Below are 23,637 nucleotides of genomic sequence, written 5' to 3'. Positions count from 1 at the left end.
TCCACCCTTTCTTGACTGACGGAATTGGCGGGAGTGCGGAAGAGATGTATACCGCCCACTTTGGGAAGAGATTTGGAATGGTAAAATTCGGGTAGTTGAGAGCCAGTCGAGCGGTGGTAGCGGCACCTGTAGACCTTATTTCGGGTGGATCGCTTGAGAAACTTCAACTCAGATGGAATAGGCACCATCCTAATAATTCATTTCCCGGCTGAAGCTTAATTGTTAAATGCCCGAGGTGGTGGTAGTGATGGCCACGATCAGATCATGATCAAGTTTTGCTCGAGCAGATCATGCTTGATCATCCTCAATCATGAGGGTCACTAGATCAGGGGTACTGCTCCATCATGCTCGATCGTGATCGGTTATGATCAATCACTCTATCTATGAATGTATATACCTATATCCATCTTGGTAATTATGTGATATCACCTATTTATATAAACACTCTCTATGCCGCACACTCGATAACATATCCTCGACAACACACTCTACTATTGATTCTTTAACATGCTTTACCTCCCACTTCTCTTGCCTAAAATGTCCTTGCTCTCATAGTCTCCTATGACATGTCGGGCATCATAGTTGGTGCCTGTACGTTTCAGAATATCCCACAACATCTGCACTTCCTGCCCACTTCCGAACACATCGTTGAAGGCTATTGCCTCCAGAGTGCGACCATAAGGATACTGTCGGTTAACTAAAGACAAACAGCTGACCTGCAATACAGAAGTGACCCGAACCGAGTCCATTCATACTCACACAGGTAGCGGGGGGTCATCAGGTACCTAGTTGGTTCTTCTATATAAAGGAGTACAGAATATTGATGGTTGTGATGATTGTCGAAACCAACTCAAGCTTTAAATTGGTTGAGAGTAAGGGTTTTCCGCATGCTATTAGCATACCGTGATGGTGAAGAAAGGTTGACCGTGGCCGGCTAGACTCGAGCATATTTGACTATACTTGATCAGTGGGCATGCTCGATCACTGCTTGATTACTTGATCAGGGTCTACCAATCTGATTGATCATTCGATCATGAGGTCCCCTCGATAATGATCAAGCCCATCACGAGCAACAGCCGCGACAGTGGCAGCGGCAGAGGTTGTGGCAGTGGCAGAGACTGCGGCAGAGGGAGCAATGGCAGGATTACCAGCAGGATCACCAGCTGTAGCAGTAAGACCTGCTGCTGATAAGGAATACAGTAAGACCAAGTTAGTAAACAGGATATTTTAAAACTCCTCAACCCCTAGAACTAACCTCTAGCCATTCTCAGAATTGGTGTGAACAGTGAACCCAAGCGTCTAGTCTATCTTGGAGTGCGGACTGGACGAACGGCACTGCATGGATGCTCAGGATGGATAGGCATCTTGGCGTTCACCCAGACTAGTGCCCTGGATGGACAGCCAGGCCCTACAGGTTTCTCAGGTGGCGGGACGTGCCGGGTTCCTACAGGTGACGGCCGTGCCCTACAGGTAATGGCCAGGCCCTGTGGGTAATGGCTGGGCCCCGCAGGTATTGACTGGGCCCTGCAGATAACTGCTGAAAGATGCCATTTGTTCTGAGACTGCGGGGCCCGAGCATCAACCTTTTAGATGGCTATCTTTACGAAAGACGAACGCCATCTCCTACCGCCCTCACCCACCCTACCCGGGACGCCCGGGACTACACCCTACCAGGGCCCTGTAGGGCGCCCCGGACAGTTGGAAACACTGGGTGTGGAGAGAAAAATCGAAAACATTGGTGAATTGTGGAATGAAGGGAAGTAATGCTTGGTGGTTTTAAAAATGTAGATAGGGGTATGGTGCAGTGTTCGAGGGGAAAGTGAGCAAACAAGCTGACTTCAAGCAATTTGTATCCATCCCCAGTCCTCCCTGATGACGCGTCCAAGGGCTGGAAGAGCAGGTTAACGAACGCAATTCTTCGTTACCCGACCACATCGACTTCGAGTTTGTAGCCAGAAACCTGTGTTTCCATGTCAACCGTTCCTTCTTCAATACAGGTCGGCAATTCTCGATATACTGGTTATATATCAACAAACAGTTCCTCGAAATCACCAAGTGGGTCTACGCGGTCAACAGAATGTCCACCTGTTGGCGAGTTAGGCCACCTTGACTGTGGATGAATGAGGGAAAGCAATACTTGGTGGTTCTTGAAATGTAGATATGGGTATGGCGCAGTTTTTGAGGACAAAGCGATCAAACAAGTTGACTTCCAGCAATTTGTACCCATCCCCGTGAACTCAAGCGTCCAGTCCGTCCGTCCCTGGGTGCGGACCAGGTTGACGGCAGCGCATGAATGGATGCCCGGGACGGACAGGCATTTTGGTGTACGTCTAGGCCACTGCCTTGGACAGATGGGGGGCCCAGCAGGTTTCCCAGGGGGCGGGATGTACTAGGTTTCTGCGGGTGACAGCAGATGACGGCCGGGCCCAGCAGGTAATGGCCAGGCCCTGTAGGTGACAGCCGGGGCCTGTAGGTAATGACAAGGCCCCGTAGATAAGCGCCGGAAGATACCAGGATTTCAATTCCAGTATTGTTTAACATCACATCTCACCACTTGCCTGGATTTTGGCAGAATTTCTCAATGGGAATCGGTGCTAAACCTCGAATTTCTTATAAAAACTTAATATCCTGGTTCCTTCAGTACACGTCACATGGTATCCTAACTTTGGTTCAACCAAAACTCACAATTGCATTAAGGGGACTGAAAATAGCTCAGCCTCCATTCTCGCTATAGCCTTTGGACCATTCATAATCTCAACTATCATGTCGGCACCAGCCTGGAAATCAGTCTCAAAACAAAATTCCCCACCTCCTTACAAATTAGTAAGGATTGCCGGGCGAAAATGCCAGTGCAGAAGTTCATTGGACAGCTAACCTATATTCTCGCGTGACGGCAGATCAAGTCGTGTGGTAAGGTTATAGTGAAGGGGTTCTGGTCCGTAGCAGACATTCTTGTAGTTTTCCTACACAAATATTAGCCATGATAACCTCAATGTTTCACCTTCTATACATTGGGATAAATTGCCACAAGATAGTTATCAAAGAAAAAATCGTACATATCGCTGGAGAAGCAGATCCCATTTTAGACAAAGTTAATCAATCCGTCATACTTACAGTCTAGCGGAATGGTGATCAAATTACCATAACCATAATAATCGCAGTGCTCCTCATATACCAACGGAAATATATGGTCAGCTTACAAGCTTGTCCATCTCCTACTAGCATATTGGGCCTGCGAGTTAAATTGCACCCATGTCTTGGCAATGCACTGCTTCAGGGAACGATACAGTGTGGGTTCTGAACTGCATTAACGTAGTATGTAATAGTCGGACTCCCTTGGTGAGGGTGATGGAACCTGTTTGGAGTGAGTAGCTGCGCATGATAGAATTATAGAAGGGACCTACCATTAGTGGCAATATATCAATCACCTGGTTGACACTGTTCTTCATCTCTTCCAACAAGCTTTCCCTTATCATCGTGTAACCCGCTCATGTCCCTAAATACACTGATAATCTCCAACATGTAACGGAAATTGGCATTAGTGATACGGGTGAGGCCCTGAGACCTCCAATTAGGGCATCACAATTGTCGGAAGTATAGACGAAAGTATTGCACATTGTAGAGTGGTCCACTAGTGCCATGTTTGGTTGTTTGTCATGGCTGGATAGCGGTGTCATTCTAACAGGGGATGGAGACGCAAGGAAGACAGGATCCAAAGAGCAAATAGAAAACGTATCATACCCGAACTGTCAAACCAAGAATCAGTACTTATGTAAGCACAAAACCCTAAACTCTCATTTAGCTTACACGTCCATGGTAAAAAGTATCTGAAAGCTAGGATTCTGAGGGCCTGCTTGGATGTCCATTGACATGATACCTATCATATATCCATCTTGGTAATCATGTGATATCACCTATTTATATAAACACTCTATACCGCACACTCAATAACATAGCCTCGATAATACACTCTACTATTGATTCTTTAACATGCTTTACCTCCCACTTCTCTTGCATAAAATGTCCTCACTCTCATAGTCTCCTACGACATGCCAGGCGTCATAGTTTGTACCCATACGCTTCAGAATATCCCACAACATCTGCACTTCCTGCCCACTTCCGAACACGTCGTTGAAGGCTATTGCCTCCAGAGTGCGACCATAAGGATACTGTCGGTTAACTAAAGACAAACAGCTGACCCTGCAATACAGAAGTGACCCGAACCGAGTCCATTCATACTCACACAGGTAGCGGGGGGTCATCAGGTACCTAGTTGGTTCTTCTGTATAAAGGAGTACAGAATATTGATGGTTGTGATGATTGCCGAAACCAACTTGAGTTTTAAATTGGTTGAGCGTTAGGGTTTTCCGTGTGCTATTAGCATACCATGATGGTGAAGAAAAGTTGACCGTGGCTGGCTAGACTCGAGCATAATCGACTATACTCGGTCAGTGGGCACGCTCAATTAGGGTCTACCAATTTGATCGATCATTCGATCATGAGGTCCCCTCGATCAGATCATACTCAAGCAGAATCCCTAGATCTACTCGATCATGATCTAGCCCATCACTAGGTGGTGGCATATCGTGGCTATTCTGGAGAGCTCATGCTCAGATCGGAGAGATATTTTTTTACTGTTAATTCCTTAGGGGAGGGAATGTGGCTCCGTATACTGCGAAACGATACTTCACTTCTTTTCACGATATGTCCGACGGAAACATAGGGGATGTAGGGAACCATATATTCCATTCCTAAATGTTGAGTAAGAAGGTATTAAATCCATATCTCTGAAGAGACCTTTCCCAGAATTAGCAATGCCGGCATCCCAACTACTTGTAAGCAAGCGAAAACCACCCTGCAAATGTTGTAGCGTCCATCCCAAATACCCTCAGGGCTTCTCCAAGCAAGCCCAGCACCAATGACAATGCCGGAGGCCAGAGTAGATCCACCCCCACCTCCACGCCCAGCGCCTCCATTAGCGCTATAAGGCGTATATCGACCCTAACTCAGCGGTCGAAAATCCATCACTCCCGCGCTTCGCACTCTAACCACTGCGCACGACCGCTACGACCTGCGGCAGAAATACGACTGCTCATAACCCTCACTAGAGCACTCCCAAAAACCGCCGAGCCAAGTGCGCTCCATGAGTAGTCCCAAGAAGCCTACCCGAACTACCCCCGCTGCATCCGGGCGATCCTCACACCTCCCCGATGAGCTAAATGGGCCACCTTGCTGCCGCACCTAAGGGATAACCAGCGGGAAGTTATTGGCCCATAGCATGTTGCACTGTCGCGTGGCTGTTGGACCCCCGCGGGATGGACGAATTTATGTCCTTGCAGTTGGGGTTTTTTTCGGAGCTGGCCGAGGCCTTGCTCTTGCGGTGGATGGTTATTACCATTGGCCAAAAGTGTGATATCACCTGGGCCTAACTCGCCGGCAGAGCCTGGAGGGTAGTGGGGCAGAATAAGTATATTCGGGGAAGAGGGTGACAAGATATTTGGAGAGGCGGGGTTAGATTGGTGGGGGTTGGAATACTGACCACCGCAAAGTGTAAATAGCAGCGGGCCTGACATATCGAAGCACTTAGAGATCTGGAAATACAAAATACCGAGCTCACAAACACGCCAAGGATGAGAGCGGAAGCATAGAGAAACGATTCTCATTTGGGGAATGTTAGAGTTGGGGAAGGAAGCTAGTGCGTTGTAGCTGATCGCAGAATCAATTAGAGCGTTGTGGGTTGTTTAGGAGTGTGGTGTATTTCTCAGGAGGTATCGTGGCTCGCAAAGAGGACTTCTAGATATGATCTTCCTTTATTACTACGGGAGTGTGCGAAGGAAGGGAGACATGCGTGAAGGCCAATAGATGTGTGAGGAGATCCATAGAGGGATCAGGGGGACTTTGCCGTACCTTGTGAGTACATATCATACTACTTTCTTTACCGTTGGTTTGGTTTGAGGGCAAGAGAACGGAGTCCAAGACCATATCATACCTTTCCTATCTTCCCTACTACTACAACCCAGCTCCCAAATCGCAAACTATTCCGCCCATTATGCCGCTGCGCCACTCATTATTTACCCCCAGAGAGAGAAAATACAGTCTATTACAGTTCCCAAAATAGACAAACCCTCGCGGAGGAATTTATTACTTTTGCCAAACCATATAGCGACAAGACCCAACAACAGCCATTACAGTGTTGGTTGGGGTACCGTGGTATCAAGTCGAGATATACTTGTAAACCCCAATCGTAGGTGTATCACCAAACCTGGCACTCAGGCTGGCCACAATTCTTTGCCCTCCCGCTTCTCAGCCGAGTATATACTACCCCGGTCTAAGATCAAGCCTTTGATAAGACCCCGAAACTCAAAACCAACCCCAGGGCCGCCGAGTTTTACGAATGCCTCGCCGAGACTGCCAAGTGTCATGACGGACCTGAGCTACACGTTATTTGTGACCTGTGTATAGATAGCACGCGGTAGGTAATAGCCATATGTCATTAGTTCATCCGAGGTTGGTAACATCGTGTAATCTTAATTCAGAGTGATAGCAAAACCCAAACCCAAATCCACCAAAACCCAAGAATTCATAAGGCTAGATTTGGACCCATTGTAAGTGGGATATAAGATATAACATCGGTCACACCTATTAAGTTTTAACGGGCCGCTGCATTGCTCGAATCACTCACCGATATAGTAACGAAGCACACTGACAACCAACGTTCCAGAACAGTTTCTCCTCTCTCAAACCATAGCTCTGAACGAAATACATAATTATCGGCAATAGAAACACAGAAAATGCCCCCCTCCCCCCTCCCTCTCGGCACCGAGCCGATGAAGAACTGGGTGGATGGGGTCAAGAACGAAGAAAAAAAGTATAGTATAAAAACACGACCCCAAGTCTACACTACCCGTATAACAAAAGCCGACTCTCTTCTATTTATTGTGGCGGAGAAAAGGAAAATGGGAAATGAAAATGGAACCAAGAAAAAAATAACCGGGGTGTTGTGAAATTTGGTGCAACTGCTCACTACAAAACTTCAAAGCAAGAGAGGAACGCGAAAAATAGTTTATTCAAGAAAATCTACCAATCGTCAGACTCATCCTTCCTCCCTCCTCTCATGGCTTGCTGTCTATCTAGTAACTAACGAACCATATGTTAGTATTTGCGCGACAGAAATTGTTGGGTAAACTTACGGCCTGTGCTAAACCAGGTGCAAAGCTTGTCGTAGAGCTTCCGGCCCCACTACTACTACTACTAGTACTACCCGCGACACTGCTTCTGTTCTCCACCGTTGCAGGCTTTCTCCCAACAGTTGGCCTCTTTGCCGGAGGGGCTGGTGGTGCCGGTTTCCTACCTGCTGGTCTAGCCGCCCCATTTGCCGGTCGAGCAGGGGCAACAGGTGGTGGCGGTGGGGTAGGGGGAGGAGCAGCCTCTTCTTCAAGGTATGCCGACGGTGCCCAACCTTGTTCAGTAGAATTCATTTTCTTAGTAAGCCACCACCCATTCGCCTCCTTACGAATAATTATAACTACTTCATCTTTCGAAAGTGAGAGCTCGTTTTCAGTTTGGCCCGCGAAGTCGTACAGAGCCCGACAGGTAGGGTCAGCAACGCGGGGAGGCGCAGCTGGAGGCGCAGGCGGTGCCGGCGGGGGAATACGGCTCGCTGAACCAGTGGAAGAATTGCGGGAATGAGTATTCAAAGCCGCAATAAGATTTTGAGGGACTGCCCGACCCTCCGGCACAACTGATTTTGGAGGGACAGGGAGTAATGCACTGGCGTTTGCGTTTGGAGCTGGAGTCATGCTTGGCTGAGGTGTCGGGCGTGGAACAGGCTGCGGGACAGGTTGCGGGACCGGCCTTTCAGCCATTACTGGATTTTTATTTCTTGCTGGCCCACCCCTCGGCCCGCCGGGCTTCAGAAGTTTGCCGGAAGTTACTGGCCTGGCAGCAACAGGTTTCCCTTTAGGGGTCGGTCTTGAAATACTGTTTGGTGGCTCCCCGGGCCCCACATGAATAGTGGAGCTCTTGTAAAGATCGTCTCTTGGGATAGCAAGGTCTTTAACGACCTTAACAGCCGCCATCTTTCCAGGTTTTTTGGCGTATTCAATGACTGGCCCAATCCTCAAATCGAGCCCACCAGGCATAGCCGCCCGTAGATGTGTTACGAGCTCTGTTTTGAAGACGCAGGAAACGAGCGTATCCGGTTGCTGAGGAGAACCAACTCCAAGAGAAAACCAATCATCTCGGAGGCTAGACATGCTAACAAACTTGATGGACCCGAGCGGCATGGTCCTCTCGGAAGATATCGCGACTTGACCGTTGGCCATAGCTTGAATCACGATATATATTGCTTTGTTGGTCTAACACATCAGACTGTCAGCATTTACTCATCGCGGCAAGGGCGCAATGCAGATAACTCACCATAACTAGTATTCTAGGACTCGGCTTGCTGCTTCGCCCTAATTTGGATACCAAGACCTTAGACCTGCAGCTAAACAAAACTTTTTCCCCTAGCCCAATTCCCGCAGGCGCACGAATGGGCTCTAGTCGACTCCCTACGTTCGCTACGCCCAGATAATCTCCCATAAACCTACGGCTACCCAATAAACTCATTCTCCTCCTTTCTTTCCTTCCCCCAAGTAGCTTGTGCCCCTGATCTCTGATCTTCAAAAATTCCTCCCCACCTCTCTTCTTTCTCCAAGCCCTCTGAATCCTGGTTGCGCACTCCGCTCGGTATCTCAAGTAATTCCTCCAAGCACGCTGGATTCTAATTGCCATGTTATGCCAATACCTATCCCTCATCGTTTCCAGCGCAAACAATGTCTCAGGTGTCTTAATGAATGCCTTGGAGACACCCATCTGATATTCCTCTTTCGGGATACTTGTATCTTTCAGAATCTGAAGGGTACCCGTGCGTGCGTCTCCAGTCCAAGTATAGTCACCAGCATAGGAAGTTTTAGGCGATAAAAGATAAAATCGCTCAATAAACTTTTCAAAGGTCTGGCGATACGCAAATCCTGCTCTTCGAATGCGAACGTTCTCCTGCAATCCTAGATACTTAATTTGATGTAATACTGCAGGCACATCATACTCTGTGGGGCTCTTGTTCTGATTCGGCTTGATTGTTCGGATATAGCTGGGCTGAGCCTTCATTAAGGTAGTGACAAGATCATTAGCCGATGCCTTGATCTTGTCGCTGGCTGTCGGAGGACGCCTCTTCGAATCTCTATCCACTTGGTTCGGAAACAGTGTTCTCAAGAATGCATTCCCACTCTGCCCCACTAAATCCAGAAGATCCTTTAACAATTGATCCTTGTTCTTATCCGTCATCCCAGCAACTGTGTACATGACATCTCCGGCATAATGCTTAACGAGGAATTGCCCTTGGCGATTCTCAAAGTGTGGGTTCGAGGCTAACATATTGAGTCTTTGAACAAAAGTTCCATCAGCGGCGCCTGAATCAGCGTGAGCCGTTGCACAGGCATCGTTGAGAGCAGCAAACACCCCAGGGGGTCTCTTCTCCTCAATCAAATCGCACACGATCCTATTGTCAAAATACTTAATCGGCGTCCATGTGATTTGCTCCCGTGCATACTCTTCCTGCTCGGTTCGGAGAGTGAGCTGAATGAAGATCTGTTGCAGTTTCTCGTTGACGTAATTAATACAGATCTGCTCGAAGGAATTATTCTCAAAAATTTCGAATCCGTAGATATCGAGAATTCCTATTGTGTGTGCAATAGCTCCCCGAGTCTTCATGGAGATGTTTACGCGATCAACGATCCACTCGAACAAGTTCTGGTAAATTGCCTTCCCAAGGGCATCCCGAACAGCGGTAGCCTGGGTTGGGTTGAGAGGAACTTCGTACACTGATCCCCGCCGGCCGCCACGGGAAGTCTCAATCATTCTTAGCGTAAGAGCCTTGTGCACAGCAGCACCGTCAACTTCGAGTAAATATGCGACAAAGTCAGTCACACTCGAATCACTGATCGCCCCATTCCCTTGCTCATCTTCAACAAATTGGATATTCCCTAGCCATAAAATCGCAGCTAACATTCGGAATATCTGATCTTGTTCCCCCTGAGACAACCCAATGACCCGCATGGCACTCAGAGTATCTTGGAACTCGGCGACATCATCAATTCCTGGAACATCGAGGCACTTTGATTTGGAAGTATAGAGGTATGTATCCGGTGTTTGCAGTCCAAATGTTTCTATTTTTTTTTACCCCAATATCAGTAAGCTCCACCATATCTTCGCAAACAGAAATTAGCCCTCACCCCTATAATTTTGGCTTGCGGCCTTCGTAAACTGGTAGAAGATGTGGAAATTCCTCTCATCTCTAATTTGCTCAACAACCCTTGTCTTCTCAAGAAGATAGTTTGTGATATTCGCACCGACAGGTTCCCCTTGGCTATTGAATTGAATTTCCAAGTACTTTCCGTGGCGACTAGAATTATTGTTTCTTAACGTTTTCGCGCACCCAAATGACTCGAGAAGAGGATTGGTAGCTAAAACCATATCTTTGATTTCTTGGATCGTCGTCGAAGATGTTGATGATGCCGCGGCGATATACTGCATTATTCGTTTGGCGGCTTCGGTCTTTCCAGCTCCCGATTCACCACTATACAGATTGATCAGCATTCGTACAGGTTTCCTCCCCTAGCTCAGCATCACTCGTTCTATTTGCTTTCCCCGTATCGTATGCGCTAAGCCGACTCCCTACCACCTCCCGGAAAAAATCTCATCCCAAGAGCTTCACATACCTAATGATGATACATTGGTTCTCCTTGTACCCATTCATATTATAATAGGCGCTCTCCGCGACAGCAAAAACATGCGGTGGAACCTCCAGCCGATTCTTCCCTCTGTAGCTCGCTAGGACCAGGTCGGTGTAGATTCCGAGATCCCGGAAAGGATTCACAGAGATAAGCACATGACCGATATATGTCTAGATGCCCCTATCAGCACAGCTCCATGGCTCCAAGACTACCGAATACAAACATAAATCTCGCGGTTCTCGAATCGCTTCTTTAGATTTTCATTGATAGCTTCATTGGATATCTTGGATATTAGCGTGAGATCAGTTACGCCGACTTCCTTTTTCTTTGTTGTTTCGAATACGGCCTTCTTAACCCTGGGTTGTCCGCCGCTCGATGTAGGAGCATCCTTGTTCTTCGCCTTTCGGCCCGCACGTTTTGTAGGTGCCTATTAAACTCAGTCAATTAGTAAGTTGGTTCGAAAACCGTTAGAATCATCTACCTACCATGGACTTTGATTGAGGGGGTAGAGGGGCTTGGCCTCTCGCAGCTTAAAGCAGATTTGTTCTCGACCGAAGGGGAGCAAGAGATGTGTAGCCGCCGGGGTAAAAGGCCTCAGCACGTCGCGAAGTTGTGGAAATGAAGTCAAGTGGTGTAGCGGAAGAGATAGAGGGGGGGACTTTGATGGTCTTTCGGGTCGCTCACCCCGGCCCAGCAGGTTGAACTTAAAACGGCTGCTTAGTCATCCAAATGCCCAAGTAATCCGGCTTGGCGTTTCCTCTGCCCCTTCCTGCTGACGACGACTCACAGAAGTAGGGAGGCGATAGCCACAATATACGCAAGCAAAAATTACCCGTAGTAAGGAAGCCCCATCTCAGCGATATCTTGTGATTATCCTGGCTTCTTCGTGATTGCTACAGAGATTTTTGCAGTAAATAAAATGCCGGAAACTAAGGTAACATTTAAATATAGTTCGAGCGGTTCAAAAGGTGCCTGTAACTTAATATTTCAAATTCCATGCTCTGCAACCACCCAACCAATCCAAAGAAGAAGAGAAAGGAAGAATAGCACCCGGGGTTTTTTCTTAAAATTAGTTGGATGGTTGCGGGGGCTATATAGAATTTGGAATATTATGTGACTGGTGCACCTTTTGAACCGCTCAAACCCTTGGTAAGAAAATAATTCTAAAGCACCCCCACCAGGCAATTTAATACTTAAAATTGACCTCAAGTGTTTTTCTGTTTTTTTGAGTTGGGGTTACCGTGTCTTCGGTCGACTCCTCGGCTTATGCTAGTATCATACTTTCAAGGATGAATGTACTACGGGATAAGTTAGGCGGTTATGATACAAGTAGATAGCTCTCGGGTGTATGCCGTGGCGCTCATTTTGCTACGATAGCTAAATTTAGAAATATTAGCCCTGATTGAAGCCTCCAAAGTTGGTCAACCAACTTCACTGCACCTGGAGAGCACTGAGAATTACTTTCTGCGGTGCTGTGATAATAATTGGCCGAAGCACAATCATATAACTTACTATGTGATAATGGTAATTGTAAGAAACAGCACCTAGCCCACTTCGGGCTCAGAATTTGTCATACATCATAGGACCACCATAATATTGTGGCTACAATTGATGGTGCTTTGGTATTCTAATAGTCGGCTAACAAGAAATCATGAAATCCTTTCAGTGCTATGCCTTCATCTATCCCTTTTTTTTTGTATGGCGGACACCGTGTTTTTTTTAGAGAGTCGGTCCTCTAGCACCATAGCATTGTACAACACCATACAGCCGTGGTTTTTTTTGGAACTGCTTCCCATAAATAATGACACCATATACGGTATGATAAGCTTTTTTAAATCTATCCCCACAGAATAATATGTGGCAGAGGGGGACACCATAGAAATAAATAGATAATTCCCACAGAACCTACACCCATAATAATATAGTATTTAATCCTTCCTTTGAACCCCCCCCCCCCCACCCCTATACACACATAGCGCTTATCATATAAACCTCCCATATTCAAGAACATAAATAAGGAACACTTTATAAATCCATTATTATACGAAAGAAATATTTTTCAATTGTTTACCCACCATCACCGGTTTATTCCATTACGGGATTTGACTATCATGTGCATTTCTCTACCTGTTCCTATTGTGTATAGAATGGATCTGCGAGTCTGGAATAATTGTTTTCCCAGTGCCCTGAAGAGAGAATCGTCTATTGAGTATTTTCTTTCTCTAAATGCTATGTGTTTTTGTGTTTTTAATTTATTGTACAAAGACATGTATGCAGCTCTCACTATAGAATATGTCCTTAATTCCAAAAACGAAACAAAAGGAAAAGAAGAAAGAAAAAAACTTTCTACTCAAGCGGGAAGACAAAACCGCATCGCATCGCCAATGATGACTAGTACTCGCTCCGAGCGCACTTACCACGCTCAAAATAGAGTACATTCCCTCTATATTTTGTCAATAAAATGGCCAAAACACTCTTTCAAACGCTGCGGGCATTTATCCCTTGCAAACATTCAACCATTCCCGATATTGCCCTCCTAGCTTTCTCCAAACGTGTTTGGCCCGATTTTTGCTGTGGCGATGCACCGCGAGAACTCGAACGCGAGATAAATGTGCTATCATACAGTAGGAGGAGGTTGGGGTTCCCCTTCCCCACTACGAGTGGGTGACACACGACACCCCAACTCAGCCCTCAGTTGTAACAAGACAAAAGGAATATACCGCGCAAGTGCCCCTGCCAGGGGAGGCAACTACTCGAGTACTGTACAACACCCTAGCATACTTTTATGGTGCTCAGGTACTCTCGGTGATTCTGAGGGTCCAACCTCTAACTGCAGTATCGTAAAACTTTGGTGTCAGTTCCCACTGCCCTCACTGGAAGATCTTTATTGCGGGCGTCGGGGACTGCAGTGCGTGCTCAAGTGGGGTAGTGCATAATATGGCAAAGCCCAAACATATGATTAAGGTGGGAAATCACAACTCCTCACTCGAAGAAAGTTACAACCCCACCTCACCTACAGTATCAAGCTTCAAGCCACACACCCCATTTCTATGACTGAAAACAGGATCCATCCATCCATAGTCCCACTTGACAAACAGCCACACTATCATACCCGGGGGGCCGGGGCCCACGTGAACCTTCCAAGCTCACCGCTCCCACCCTCCACGCCAAGCTCCCCGACATATCATACACTTCCCCCATCCTCCTTCCAGCCCTCCCAGAAGTCAACAGAACAGATCTGGCACAGCATCTATAGCTCACGCTTCCACGACCGTACCTACAGGAGAGGGAATACATCCCCTTCCGCAACGCGCCCAATACCGTGCAATGCTATTCAGCGTATATCCCAGCATAATTATACGTGATAACGCAATACCCAAGCCCACGATACGCCAATCTCCAGTTTCATTCTCGACACACAAACATTCCTTCCTCTTCAATTGCGGAACTAACTAAATCGTTCCCATCGTGATGCTGTCGGTAATATAGAACGGCGGCACTCCGAGCCTTCCCATCCAGAACCCTCGGCACTCTCTCCGCCAGCGAAACGCGCTCTAACAGAATGAATGGTTTCTAGAACACAAGCCTGTAGGCTATCACTTTTGATATAAAAATTTAATAGTAGTACATACCGATGGGGAATCTGAAAGAGCTATTGCCGAAGGGTAGGCATCTTCCTGGCCCGAACCCTTAGGCTAAATCTCTGCTCCGTCGCAAACCCCTGACAGCACTAACTCACGCCCAAGCAATGAAAATATCGCAGCAGCCAACTCCGAAGAGCCACAATTGGACGGATGGATGGATGGATGCCTGTAGGACAACCAAAAACTTATCTCGGGAAAGGAAGAAATAAAAAACACCACCCGGATAATCCAATCACCCAGGGAAACACTCCAAACTAGCTTACCCACTAGTACTCACGTATATTCAACGTCCCCCAGCTAATATCTACAATGCCTACCGGTACCTATATACAAGGGTAGATCGTGAATTCATGGTACGGAGCAGGGGTGGTCATCCTCATTTGCAGAGGTAATTTTGGAACATTGGAAATGCATGTGTTTCAACCCATGAATGAGTGATGAGAAAGGTAAAAGGAATAAAATAAAATCAGAAACTGCTGTTAGCCACCATCAGGATATATCCGGTTCTTTAGTTCTAGCTCCACTGAGTTCTATAGCTCTTACTTAGACAAGGTTTTGGTACCCATCTTGCAAGCACTATCATTGCCATCGAACCTCTGATCCCTGCTCTGTACAGTACTCGTACTGTACTGTACCGGTACTCGTACCATGAATTCATGATCTACCCTTATACCTACCTCGATCCCCCGCTCCAACCTGTCAGGGACTTCAACATTCCCCCGCCAATTATGTGCTCGACTACCGGTACACCACCCCTCCCCCACTTTAACCTTCCCGTCTCATCTTACCCCACCCCCTCTCCCAATAGACCATACTGCCCAAATATAAACCACAACCACTTATGACACATTATACCCCACACACCACATGCCCTATCATACTCGAATACAAAATCGCCACCCAGCGGACACTACCCCAGACCTTCCGCACAGCGCAATGGTGGACATGTATACACGTCTCATAACTACCCGAAAACAGGGACTAAAAAATATAATATCACGGTAAAATATCTGTGCGTATGAGAGCTCATACAAGATATACCCCCCTTGTTTTCGGGTACTTCTAGCCAGTGACGAGTACCAATTAATTATTCCAGCGCTCGAATACCGGTACTCCAAAGGACACCTAATTTCCCGGTAAACTATCCTCATGCCCACAGGTCGAAGTCAAGTCTTTCAAGCGATGACGCACAAAAAGAGGGGCAAGTTCAATCCGGCAACATGAGTGCCCGTCGAGTACCGGTATCATATTTTCGTAAAAGCCACATGGGGGAGCTGCCTACTCGAGTAATGACAACCAAGCCAACGAGAGCGAAAAAAACCCCAAATCGCCACACTTTAAGCAAACGACAAGAAATGCAATTGGACAACCCCCCCCTCCCCCAGCCCAAACCCGACTTATTATAAGAAACCGCAAGCCACAGACGACCAATCTTGAACAAGAAACTTCCCAGTGGTATATCCTTGATAAGAGTCCTGTAATCCCCACAGATCGGCAACCAATTAGCACATTTCCGAATAGCTCGTGCCTCCATCCATGCGAAAAAAAGGATACCATACCGGTATTTCCGCCGCCAGCACGATATCATGGTCGGTATGTGTCCAATGAAAAAAACGCCTTCCTACTGGCAAGCCCGAGGACATGACATCCCGACCCGGTATAAATACCCAGTTTATGTCGTGAAGCCCCCCCCCCCTCCGGGCAAAAGCGCTACGATATATCCCTAGCACGTCCCTAGGCGGTACTGTAACCAGGGGTGGTAATATACCCCCCGTCTCGAGGAAATCCCACTGCTATTACTGACGCATCATCATAATCCAAGGCCGCGCGCAGAATGAATTCCGGTATGGCTCCGGGCAATCTGCTCGAGTAAACCTGCCCTTGCGGCCAAGTTGATCCAAAATTTCCAGGTTGGAATGCCGTCTTCTTGAAAAGGTATTCGAGTATAGTACGGTCCCCTCAGGTGTGGTTGTTTGAGTGACAGATTAGAGCTCAAGTGACTTATAGCGACGGAAGCGATAGGGAGGGACGCGTAAGCCGCCGGCCACAGAGTGGCTTGCAAACATCATACCGAATTCATTGGTTCTCAGCTCCAAAAGAGTGTGGTTGACTGCCCTCCGCAAATTAAAAACAAAAAAACCGAAGTGGAGGTTGTTACACAATTCCCCTCCACACCGCTTGCACCATTGCTTTTGCCCCCACCTAACGTCATAGTGAAAGTCCTTATCATGGTCAAAGTTGGAACAAATGTTGCATCTTTATCGAATACCGGTGGCCCGCCGCAACATGACTCCGGTCGCTGATCTTAAAAAGAAAAAGCCGTTGGAAGCTTCTACTCGTAGAGGGATCCACTACGAAATTGTGATATCAGAGAAATTATTTTTTCAGGCTTCTCTCGAATGCTAATACCGGTAGTAGTTTAGTACGCCCGGATTTCCCGGGTGGAGGAGGGTTCCCCATTCTCGTTAAAATTTAATATAATCCTTCAATTGTTTAGGGGTACAAACTTTGACTTTGGGTGGAGGATAGGTTCTATTTATCATAATATGAGAGCCTCACTGTGCAATACTGGTGTCATATCCCATCTAGGATGGGTGGATGGGCCTGGGGGAAGAAAAAGAATAACCAAAACTGCATTGCAAGGGAATCGAACCCCTGCCAATTGCTTGGAAGGCAATTATCCTACCACTGGACCAGCAATGCGCAAGACACGAATTTTTCAAGTTTTCAACAGCTATTCTACCTGGCTATCCGGCAATAAATCCATAGTGTACTACTACTACGGTACCAATACTTGTACGGTAACGTGGTTCAAAACCTGCACGCGGAAACTTCATGATTTTTTAAATTCGATAGGCTTCACAACAACCAAACCCAGCGGAGAGGAAGAAAGAAAGAAAAAAACACCCCCAATAAAGAGAAGGGAGAGGAGGATAGCTCTCAGGTGGGGGTTGGATCACTGTAGGGGCTGTGGAGGCAATAGAATTGGATTTTTGGCATAAAAGGTCAAAAAATGTTATATTGGCCACACTCTCACAGTTTGTTTCCCGTACTCATGTGACCCATACTTAGACAGAAGGGTTCCAAGCAATAATAAACCGATTTCTTACTAAATAATATGTACCTGGAAACCTATCCTATGAATGTAGAGGTTACCTTTGCACCAATGGAAGAAGCTACCACCTCCTCCAACTCTCTGCCTAATCCATTACGACCAACACCCATCACCGGAACCCCCTTTTGTTCAAAATTTCTTATGATACCCCTAAAAATCCCGTCTGGGCATCCAAATTTCCACGGCGACATGTATCATATGAGAACAACACATTTTTGTCTCTCATCCTAGTGCAGGTTTTGAAACCGCTCGAACCATACTCGAGTGCGGGACTCGTACAGGTGCAGTATTTGCTGGAATAACTAAACTTCAAGAAAAGCGCGTTGGACTTGCCATTGCTGGCACTTGTGCGATGATAAATTGCCGCACCCTTTCCACTTCACTTCCCCTGTCTTACTGTAAGCTAAGGCTAAGACGGTCAGTTTCAGCAAGTGATTTTTTTTTTGCATCTTAGACAATGTCTCGGGTCTCCCCGACCAGAGACAAAAGCACCCCCTCAATGAACGGGGTCTTCCAGACTGAGTACTTGTACTAGTACAATACGGTACCAGAGACATCTTCGGGAGGCAGAGCTTGGCGGATCTCATCAGCGAGTATTCATTATTTTGTTAAACCGATCCTATTGTGGTTTTCCGTTGAGATACGGTATCCAATGGTGGATTCGACGAGTTCTGACGGCGCGGTGCCCGGGACAGGTCTAGTTCAACAGGTTAACGCAATCGCGAATACCAGTTAATGAGATGCAACACCTATTAACGCCGAATCTTACACGATACCACACAAGTACTGTGTCGGGAAAGCGCTAATCCTTCCCAGGAGCTTAGGTACTGCCCGGAAACAATATATTTATTTGAATCCGGGGGCTTTTGACTCAGAATCCTGAGATTACAGGGCTGACGGAGACAGTAGATTTCACGAGATTTTACAGTACTGTAAGAATACTCGTACTCTAAGAACTGGAATAATCGGGCCACGTGGTAGGACGTTAGAGTTACCTCTCCCAGTAAGGTTTGGTGTTTTTATTTCTTTTTCTATTTGTCTTGGAAAGCTCTTTTTTTGGCTTGTTCTTCGGCCCTTTTTTTTCCCGAAGGAAATTCTGGACTGCCGGTAGGTTGCACATTTGTACGAGTACTGTACAGTAGCACATTCCGTTTATTCGAATTCTCACGGTACCCAAGAGAGGGAATTTTGGACGTCTTAGCACAAAGTTCAGATACCGGTATTCCAGTAAAGACAGTATTAGCGACCAACACATTCACCCAACCTGTACATAGTACTGTACTGTACCTCCGACGAAGACCCAGAACAGTCCAGCTGCCCTAGCGCGAATAATAACCCATGGAGTTCAATAGCTAATTTTTCCTTTTTTGCAAAAGCAGACACCTTTATTACGCATTACCAGCTAACTATAAATCACCCAACAAACTAGATAGATATAAAAAATGCCCGATATATGTGTGGCATCCCCCCAATCCTAGGCTTTCGCCTATCTTCCTTCCCCCTCTCCCCACTTCCCAACCCACAAAGTGCAAATATCCCCATGTAAAGCGCAAGAAAATAGCAAAACATAAAAAAGCAATCATATTTCACTTTTTGGTAAAGGAATGGGTAGATGACGCTAAATATTTTTTGAAGAAAAATAAAAGAAAAATAAAAAAAGGAAAGGAGGATTATATGGCGCACCTTACGATGCTTATATGGCGTGATAATAGGAAAGAAATGGAGTTGCGAAAATGGAAGAGTGCTGCCGATGCTAAAGGAAAGCAAATGTATTTTTAGTTTGTCCGGCTCCTGGGTCCAAGGAATGTATGCCACGATGCCACATAGGAAAGAATCGGAAATGGATATAGAAACAGTGAAAACAGATAGCAAATGGAAATGGAAAATATAAAAGTGAAGAAAAGAAAACACCCATAAGCAAATTGAGGAAACCAAAAGGCAATATGTGCAAATCAGCCAACAAGAAAGCAATTAGAAGGGTATGAAAATAGAAGAAAGGATATCTTCAGGACTAGATAGAAGTTGAGTGAGACTAAACAAGAGAGGGAAAGGGGGAGTGGAGAGTGAGAAATAAAGATACAAATGTGAACTAAAGCCGTTGAAACCTCAGGCCTTGCCTCACATAATTATACAGTCCTTATCCTCACCGTCTCGGCTCTTTTCGAGAACAGCCCTATTGCCGGTCTTCTCCTTCTTCTTCCTGTCCTTCTTCGTGGGTGAGCCGCCTGAAGCGGCTTCCTGGATGACCTTTAACCGGGCAATTGCACGCTCGTCACCGTGGCCCGCAGCCTTGACATACCAGACGTTAGCCTCCAATGGGTCCCTCCGGCACCCAATACCCATCTCGGTAAAATATCCGACAGCGTACTCCGCTTTTGGAAGACCTGTGCAAGAAATCATTAACCCACAATCACAACCGACACCTCAAGGATAACAAACCATATTCAGAAGCCTTCAAAGCCCATTGATAGGCCTCGTCCTCATTCTTTTCCAACACTGGCTCAGCGCCAACAAGGTACCAAGCGCAGAGAGCCATCATAGCCATAGAATGACCTCGCTGCGCAGCGCCTGTGTAAAAATGAACACTCAATGCTGCATCGCGCGGGCAGTTCAGTTTGCCGTGCTCATACGCATCGCCCATACGATAGTAGGCATCTGCGTGCCCCAACTCCGCAGCTTGAGTAAAGAGTTGCGCGGCGTAACTCTCATCTTGGAAGACATCATCCCCACATCCGGTTTCATGCATACACCCTAGCTCGTAGGGAGCATTCGGGTACTGAGCATCCGCTACATCAGTCGCCCGCTTCAACCATTTGACACCCTCCCTGTAGCGGCCTTGGAGACCTAGATCCGACCGCAGGCAGGCCATCCCTAGCCGAGTCATGGCACCAGGGTGGTTCTTGCTAGCCGACTGACGATAGAATTGAACAGCCTTTAAGGGATCCTTCCGACAACCCCAACCAAATTCATAGCACAAAGCCGCCCTATACCCAGCCTCTGCGTGGCCGTGTTTCGAGGCCGCAACAAATAACGGGAAAGCCTTCTCGTTTTCTTCTTTACCTTTGTTGAAAAGACCAGAGGCGTAAGCATCAGCAAGGTAATATTGAGCTTGCGGGAGTTTTCCGGACAACCGTTCCAGGATCTGGCGAGCTTCTCGGAGGGTCTCATTCTTGGAGGCACTGGAACTCGCCTCATATGGATTATTCAAGTCACTCTTACTTCCAGACACCCTTGGAGATGGTGTCCCCGGCTCACTCCCATCACCAGTACTCTGAGCTGCTTGTATCATAAATACAGCCAACTCGTATTGCAAGTAGGGATCTTGTGACTTCTTCGCATTTGCCCTGTACATCTCCAAGGTCTGCTTGTTTGTGAGAAGTGAGGCGTTCGCACCAACTTTGTCCCTCAGGTGAGAATTGTCGAACGAAGCAATAGGGGGTGGTGGGGCTTGCATGTGTACAGGCTGTGTCAAGTCGGTATAGGAGGACCTCCGACTGTCGTAGGAATGTGTACTAACAGCTCGCTGGTGTGACGATCCGGGAGACCTTCCGCGACCGTCAGCAGACAAAGCCGAATACGTGGAAGAAGGCCTAGAAAGATTCCTCCGATAATTTGGTCCCGGCGCAGCCAAATGTCTTCCGCTGGGTTGTTGGCCATCGGAAGATGCTGGTGATGACGACGAATTCCTCCTGGGATACGGGCCTGTTCCACTAGCACCGAGCGCCCCGCTTCCGTTATTTTCCCGGTAAGCTCCGTTCTCGGAGAATTGGTTGTGGTGGTATTGGAGTTGTGGATACATTCCGGCCTCTTCGCCTGAAGAGGCCCGGCTGGTAGGAGATTCGCGCCCTGGACCCTCATGTCCAAAATTAGACAAGCTCTTTGACGAACGGTGGCTTTCTCCGGAGGATATTATTGCCATTTGGGGCTGAGGTATTGGGCCGGCTTGATGCGTGATGTGGTGTGTAAAGGTAGGAGAGGAAAGAGGTGCTTGCACAGGCGGGTCTTCTTCCTCTCTTGCGTCAAGAACGAGGTCGGGTGATGGAGTTGTGAGGTCGCGAGACTCTAAGGACTGTACAGATTGTACACGTCCATGGAAGGCCGGGAATCTCTGTTGGTACTGTTGAGGGGTCCCTTGCATGGGCCAGTCGTGCTGAGCATGCTCAGGCGAGGGGTAGGGGTTCGGTTGCGTAGTGCCATGTTCATTGATGCCATTCAACTGGAGACTTTTCTGTCTTTGATGAACGGGGGAGGAGGGCGGAAGACTCCTACGGCGCACCGAAATAGAATTTCGTGGAGATACCGGGGACGTTGGCGTTCGTGGGCCGTAGCTGTCCCTGCCTGGTGATGCAGCGACCATCTCGCTGGCAGAATCATAGGAAGCGTTATTTAGCGCTACAGTGGTCATTGCGGTTCCTGTTCGTACTAGTTTCGCAGATGCTCGTTTGTCTCCCCGCCACCGGTTATTGCGGCAAAGCTACTTATATCCGCAGACCTTTGTTTGAGACAATTTAACGATCCAAGAATTCTATGTTTGCTGCTCAAATATTAGGACTCGTTCCAGGTCTTTCTCAAAGAAATAATAAAAAATTAATGAATGGAACTGAATTGTGTATGATACCTATTCTCCGAATTCTTTCCAAGGACCAAAACCCCAAGCCTGAGCGTTCAGTACTTCGGTGTTTCGACCACTCGGGGGTTGAGTTCGAAACCGCAGTATCACCAAAACACTGAAAGTTTGGGTAACCAGTGATATCGAGAAAACTACAACCCAATGCGGGACGTATGCCGGCGGAAATAATTGCTCGGGGGTTTGCTTCTCCCTAAACGCAAGCCAGTCTCGACAGCAAAAAGTGCTAGAAATTCAACGGCTTGAGGAACCGGTCAGCTTTTAATCCGAAAAACAACAGCTCTTTTCCCTTGTGCCCACAGACGGCTACCGCTTCTGGGGAGGGGGTGTGAAGGATGATTTTAGAGGAGCAGCTCACGCTAGAATTTCCACTGATATTCTTGCTGAAATGCGGGAAAGCGAGAGTATTATGAATTGCTGGAGGGCGAAGGAAAGTGTTGTGTTCTTTAGAACGAGAGCCCCAAGCTTCGACCCCTTGGGTTCCGACTAGAGGACGCAATGACCGGCCCAAATTGTGCAGGTTCAAGAGGCACAAGAGGCAGTGGTGTCTGGGTATAATAGCAATTGGGGGGATTGAAGTGTAATGCAGCGTAATAACCCACGGTAGAAGCCAGCGAGAGTGAAATTGAGGCTGAAATGCGTCAAGGTTTTTTTTTCTTGTTTATTTTTTTCCTTCAGGTTCTTGAACCCCCTTCCGCCCCGTATATGCAAGCCTGCTGTGTGGCGGCACAGGTATTCTTTCTCTCAGACCCTACAATAAATACGGAACCTCTCTCCAATCACTAATTAAGATCCTTGGCCTGTTGCTCCCTGGCACTGGGCAAGCCCTTCCTTCTTCCTCCCGAAAATCAGAAAAGCAACGATGCTTCTCCACAAGCAAGCCCCGAACAAGAGAAACTTTTCTGACACCTCGGAGGCCAGGAGGTCCCGTACGAGTCGGAGGTGGGGGGACAGATTTTGTGGATTTGACGGAGGGTACTGCAAACACTTCGGGCTACCGGTGCTCGACGAATATGCAAAGGCGAAGTGGAGGTGGCTGGGGCAGAAGTACACTTCCCGGTCTGGTGGTGCTCAAGGAGTCGAGGTGAATGAGTGTAGGTATTTTCCCACGGTTTTTCCGTTCACCATCTACACTCCACCGTGTCGGAGCAAGCGAGCGACTATGAGGAAAGACAACGAGTGTTCGAGGAGGATAGGGTGAACGAGCGGCAGGGAGGGGGGTGTTCAAGGGAAAGAGCTCACGGAGCAGGACAACGACATGCAAGAAGCTACAAGTACTATTCACAAGCGCCGCCGAGGAGCGAGAGAAACACCACAGAAGAAGGGAGTAGAAGACAAATGCGGTAAAATCAAGACAGTCATCCACTTCCTTTGCTAGGATAACCGAGTGGGCTTAGGAAAAAAAAGGGAGAGACAAGACCAAGACCAAGACCAAGACTAGACCGTGGCAGAATTGCGTGGGCCTGGCTGGGCCTG

At 47.4% G+C, this 23,637-nt stretch overlaps 4 protein-coding genes; all 4 read right to left on the bottom strand.

Annotated features, from left to right (window-relative positions):
• Window positions 1-6,687: 6,687 nt before the first annotated feature.
• On the bottom strand, window positions 6,688-11,252 carry GSTUM_00008458001 (uncharacterized protein; the record flags this gene model as incomplete). XM_002840057.2 has 9 exons in its annotated part: window positions 6,688-7,137; window positions 7,191-7,660; window positions 7,730-7,805; window positions 7,869-8,357; window positions 8,419-10,208; window positions 10,275-10,618; window positions 10,761-10,945; window positions 10,999-11,202; window positions 11,241-11,252. The coding sequence occupies 9 exons, from the start codon at window positions 11,250-11,252 to the stop codon at window positions 7,078-7,080; spliced, it is 3,630 nt and encodes a 1,209-aa protein (XP_002840103.1). The 3' UTR covers window positions 6,688-7,077.
• Window positions 11,253-15,621: 4,369 nt separating this feature from the next.
• On the bottom strand, window positions 15,622-15,953 carry GSTUM_00008457001 (uncharacterized protein; the record flags this gene model as incomplete). XM_002840056.2 has 1 exon in its annotated part: window positions 15,622-15,953. One exon carries the CDS (start codon window positions 15,951-15,953, stop codon window positions 15,627-15,629), a length of 327 nt encoding a protein of 108 aa, XP_002840102.1. The 3' UTR covers window positions 15,622-15,626.
• Window positions 15,954-18,890: 2,937 nt separating this feature from the next.
• GSTUM_00008456001 (uncharacterized protein) lies at window positions 18,891-20,418 on the bottom strand (the record flags this gene model as incomplete). XM_002840055.2 has 2 exons in its annotated part: window positions 18,891-19,918; window positions 19,974-20,418. 2 exons carry the CDS (start codon window positions 20,416-20,418, stop codon window positions 19,653-19,655), a joined length of 711 nt encoding a protein of 236 aa, XP_002840101.1. The 3' UTR covers window positions 18,891-19,652.
• A 50-nt stretch (window positions 20,419-20,468) lies between these two features.
• Window positions 20,469-23,342, bottom strand: GSTUM_00008455001 (uncharacterized protein; the record flags this gene model as incomplete). XM_002840054.2 has 3 exons in its annotated part: window positions 22,520-23,342; window positions 20,764-22,402; window positions 20,469-20,687 (listed from the first exon to the last, which is right to left on the bottom strand). Exons 2-3 carry the CDS (start codon window positions 21,937-21,939, stop codon window positions 20,469-20,471), a joined length of 1,395 nt encoding a protein of 464 aa, XP_002840100.1. The 5' UTR covers window positions 21,940-22,402; window positions 22,520-23,342.
• Between the last annotated feature and the right edge of the window lie 295 nt (window positions 23,343-23,637).

The sequence above is a fragment of the Tuber melanosporum genome (genome assembly GCF_000151645.1).
Source record: "Tuber melanosporum whole genome shotgun sequence assembly, scaffold_47, strain Mel28".
Lineage (NCBI taxonomy): Eukaryota > Fungi > Ascomycota > Pezizomycetes > Pezizales > Tuberaceae > Tuber > Tuber melanosporum.
The sequence above is the reverse complement of the archived record's forward strand: the minus strand, read 5'-3'. Positions and strand labels throughout refer to the sequence as shown.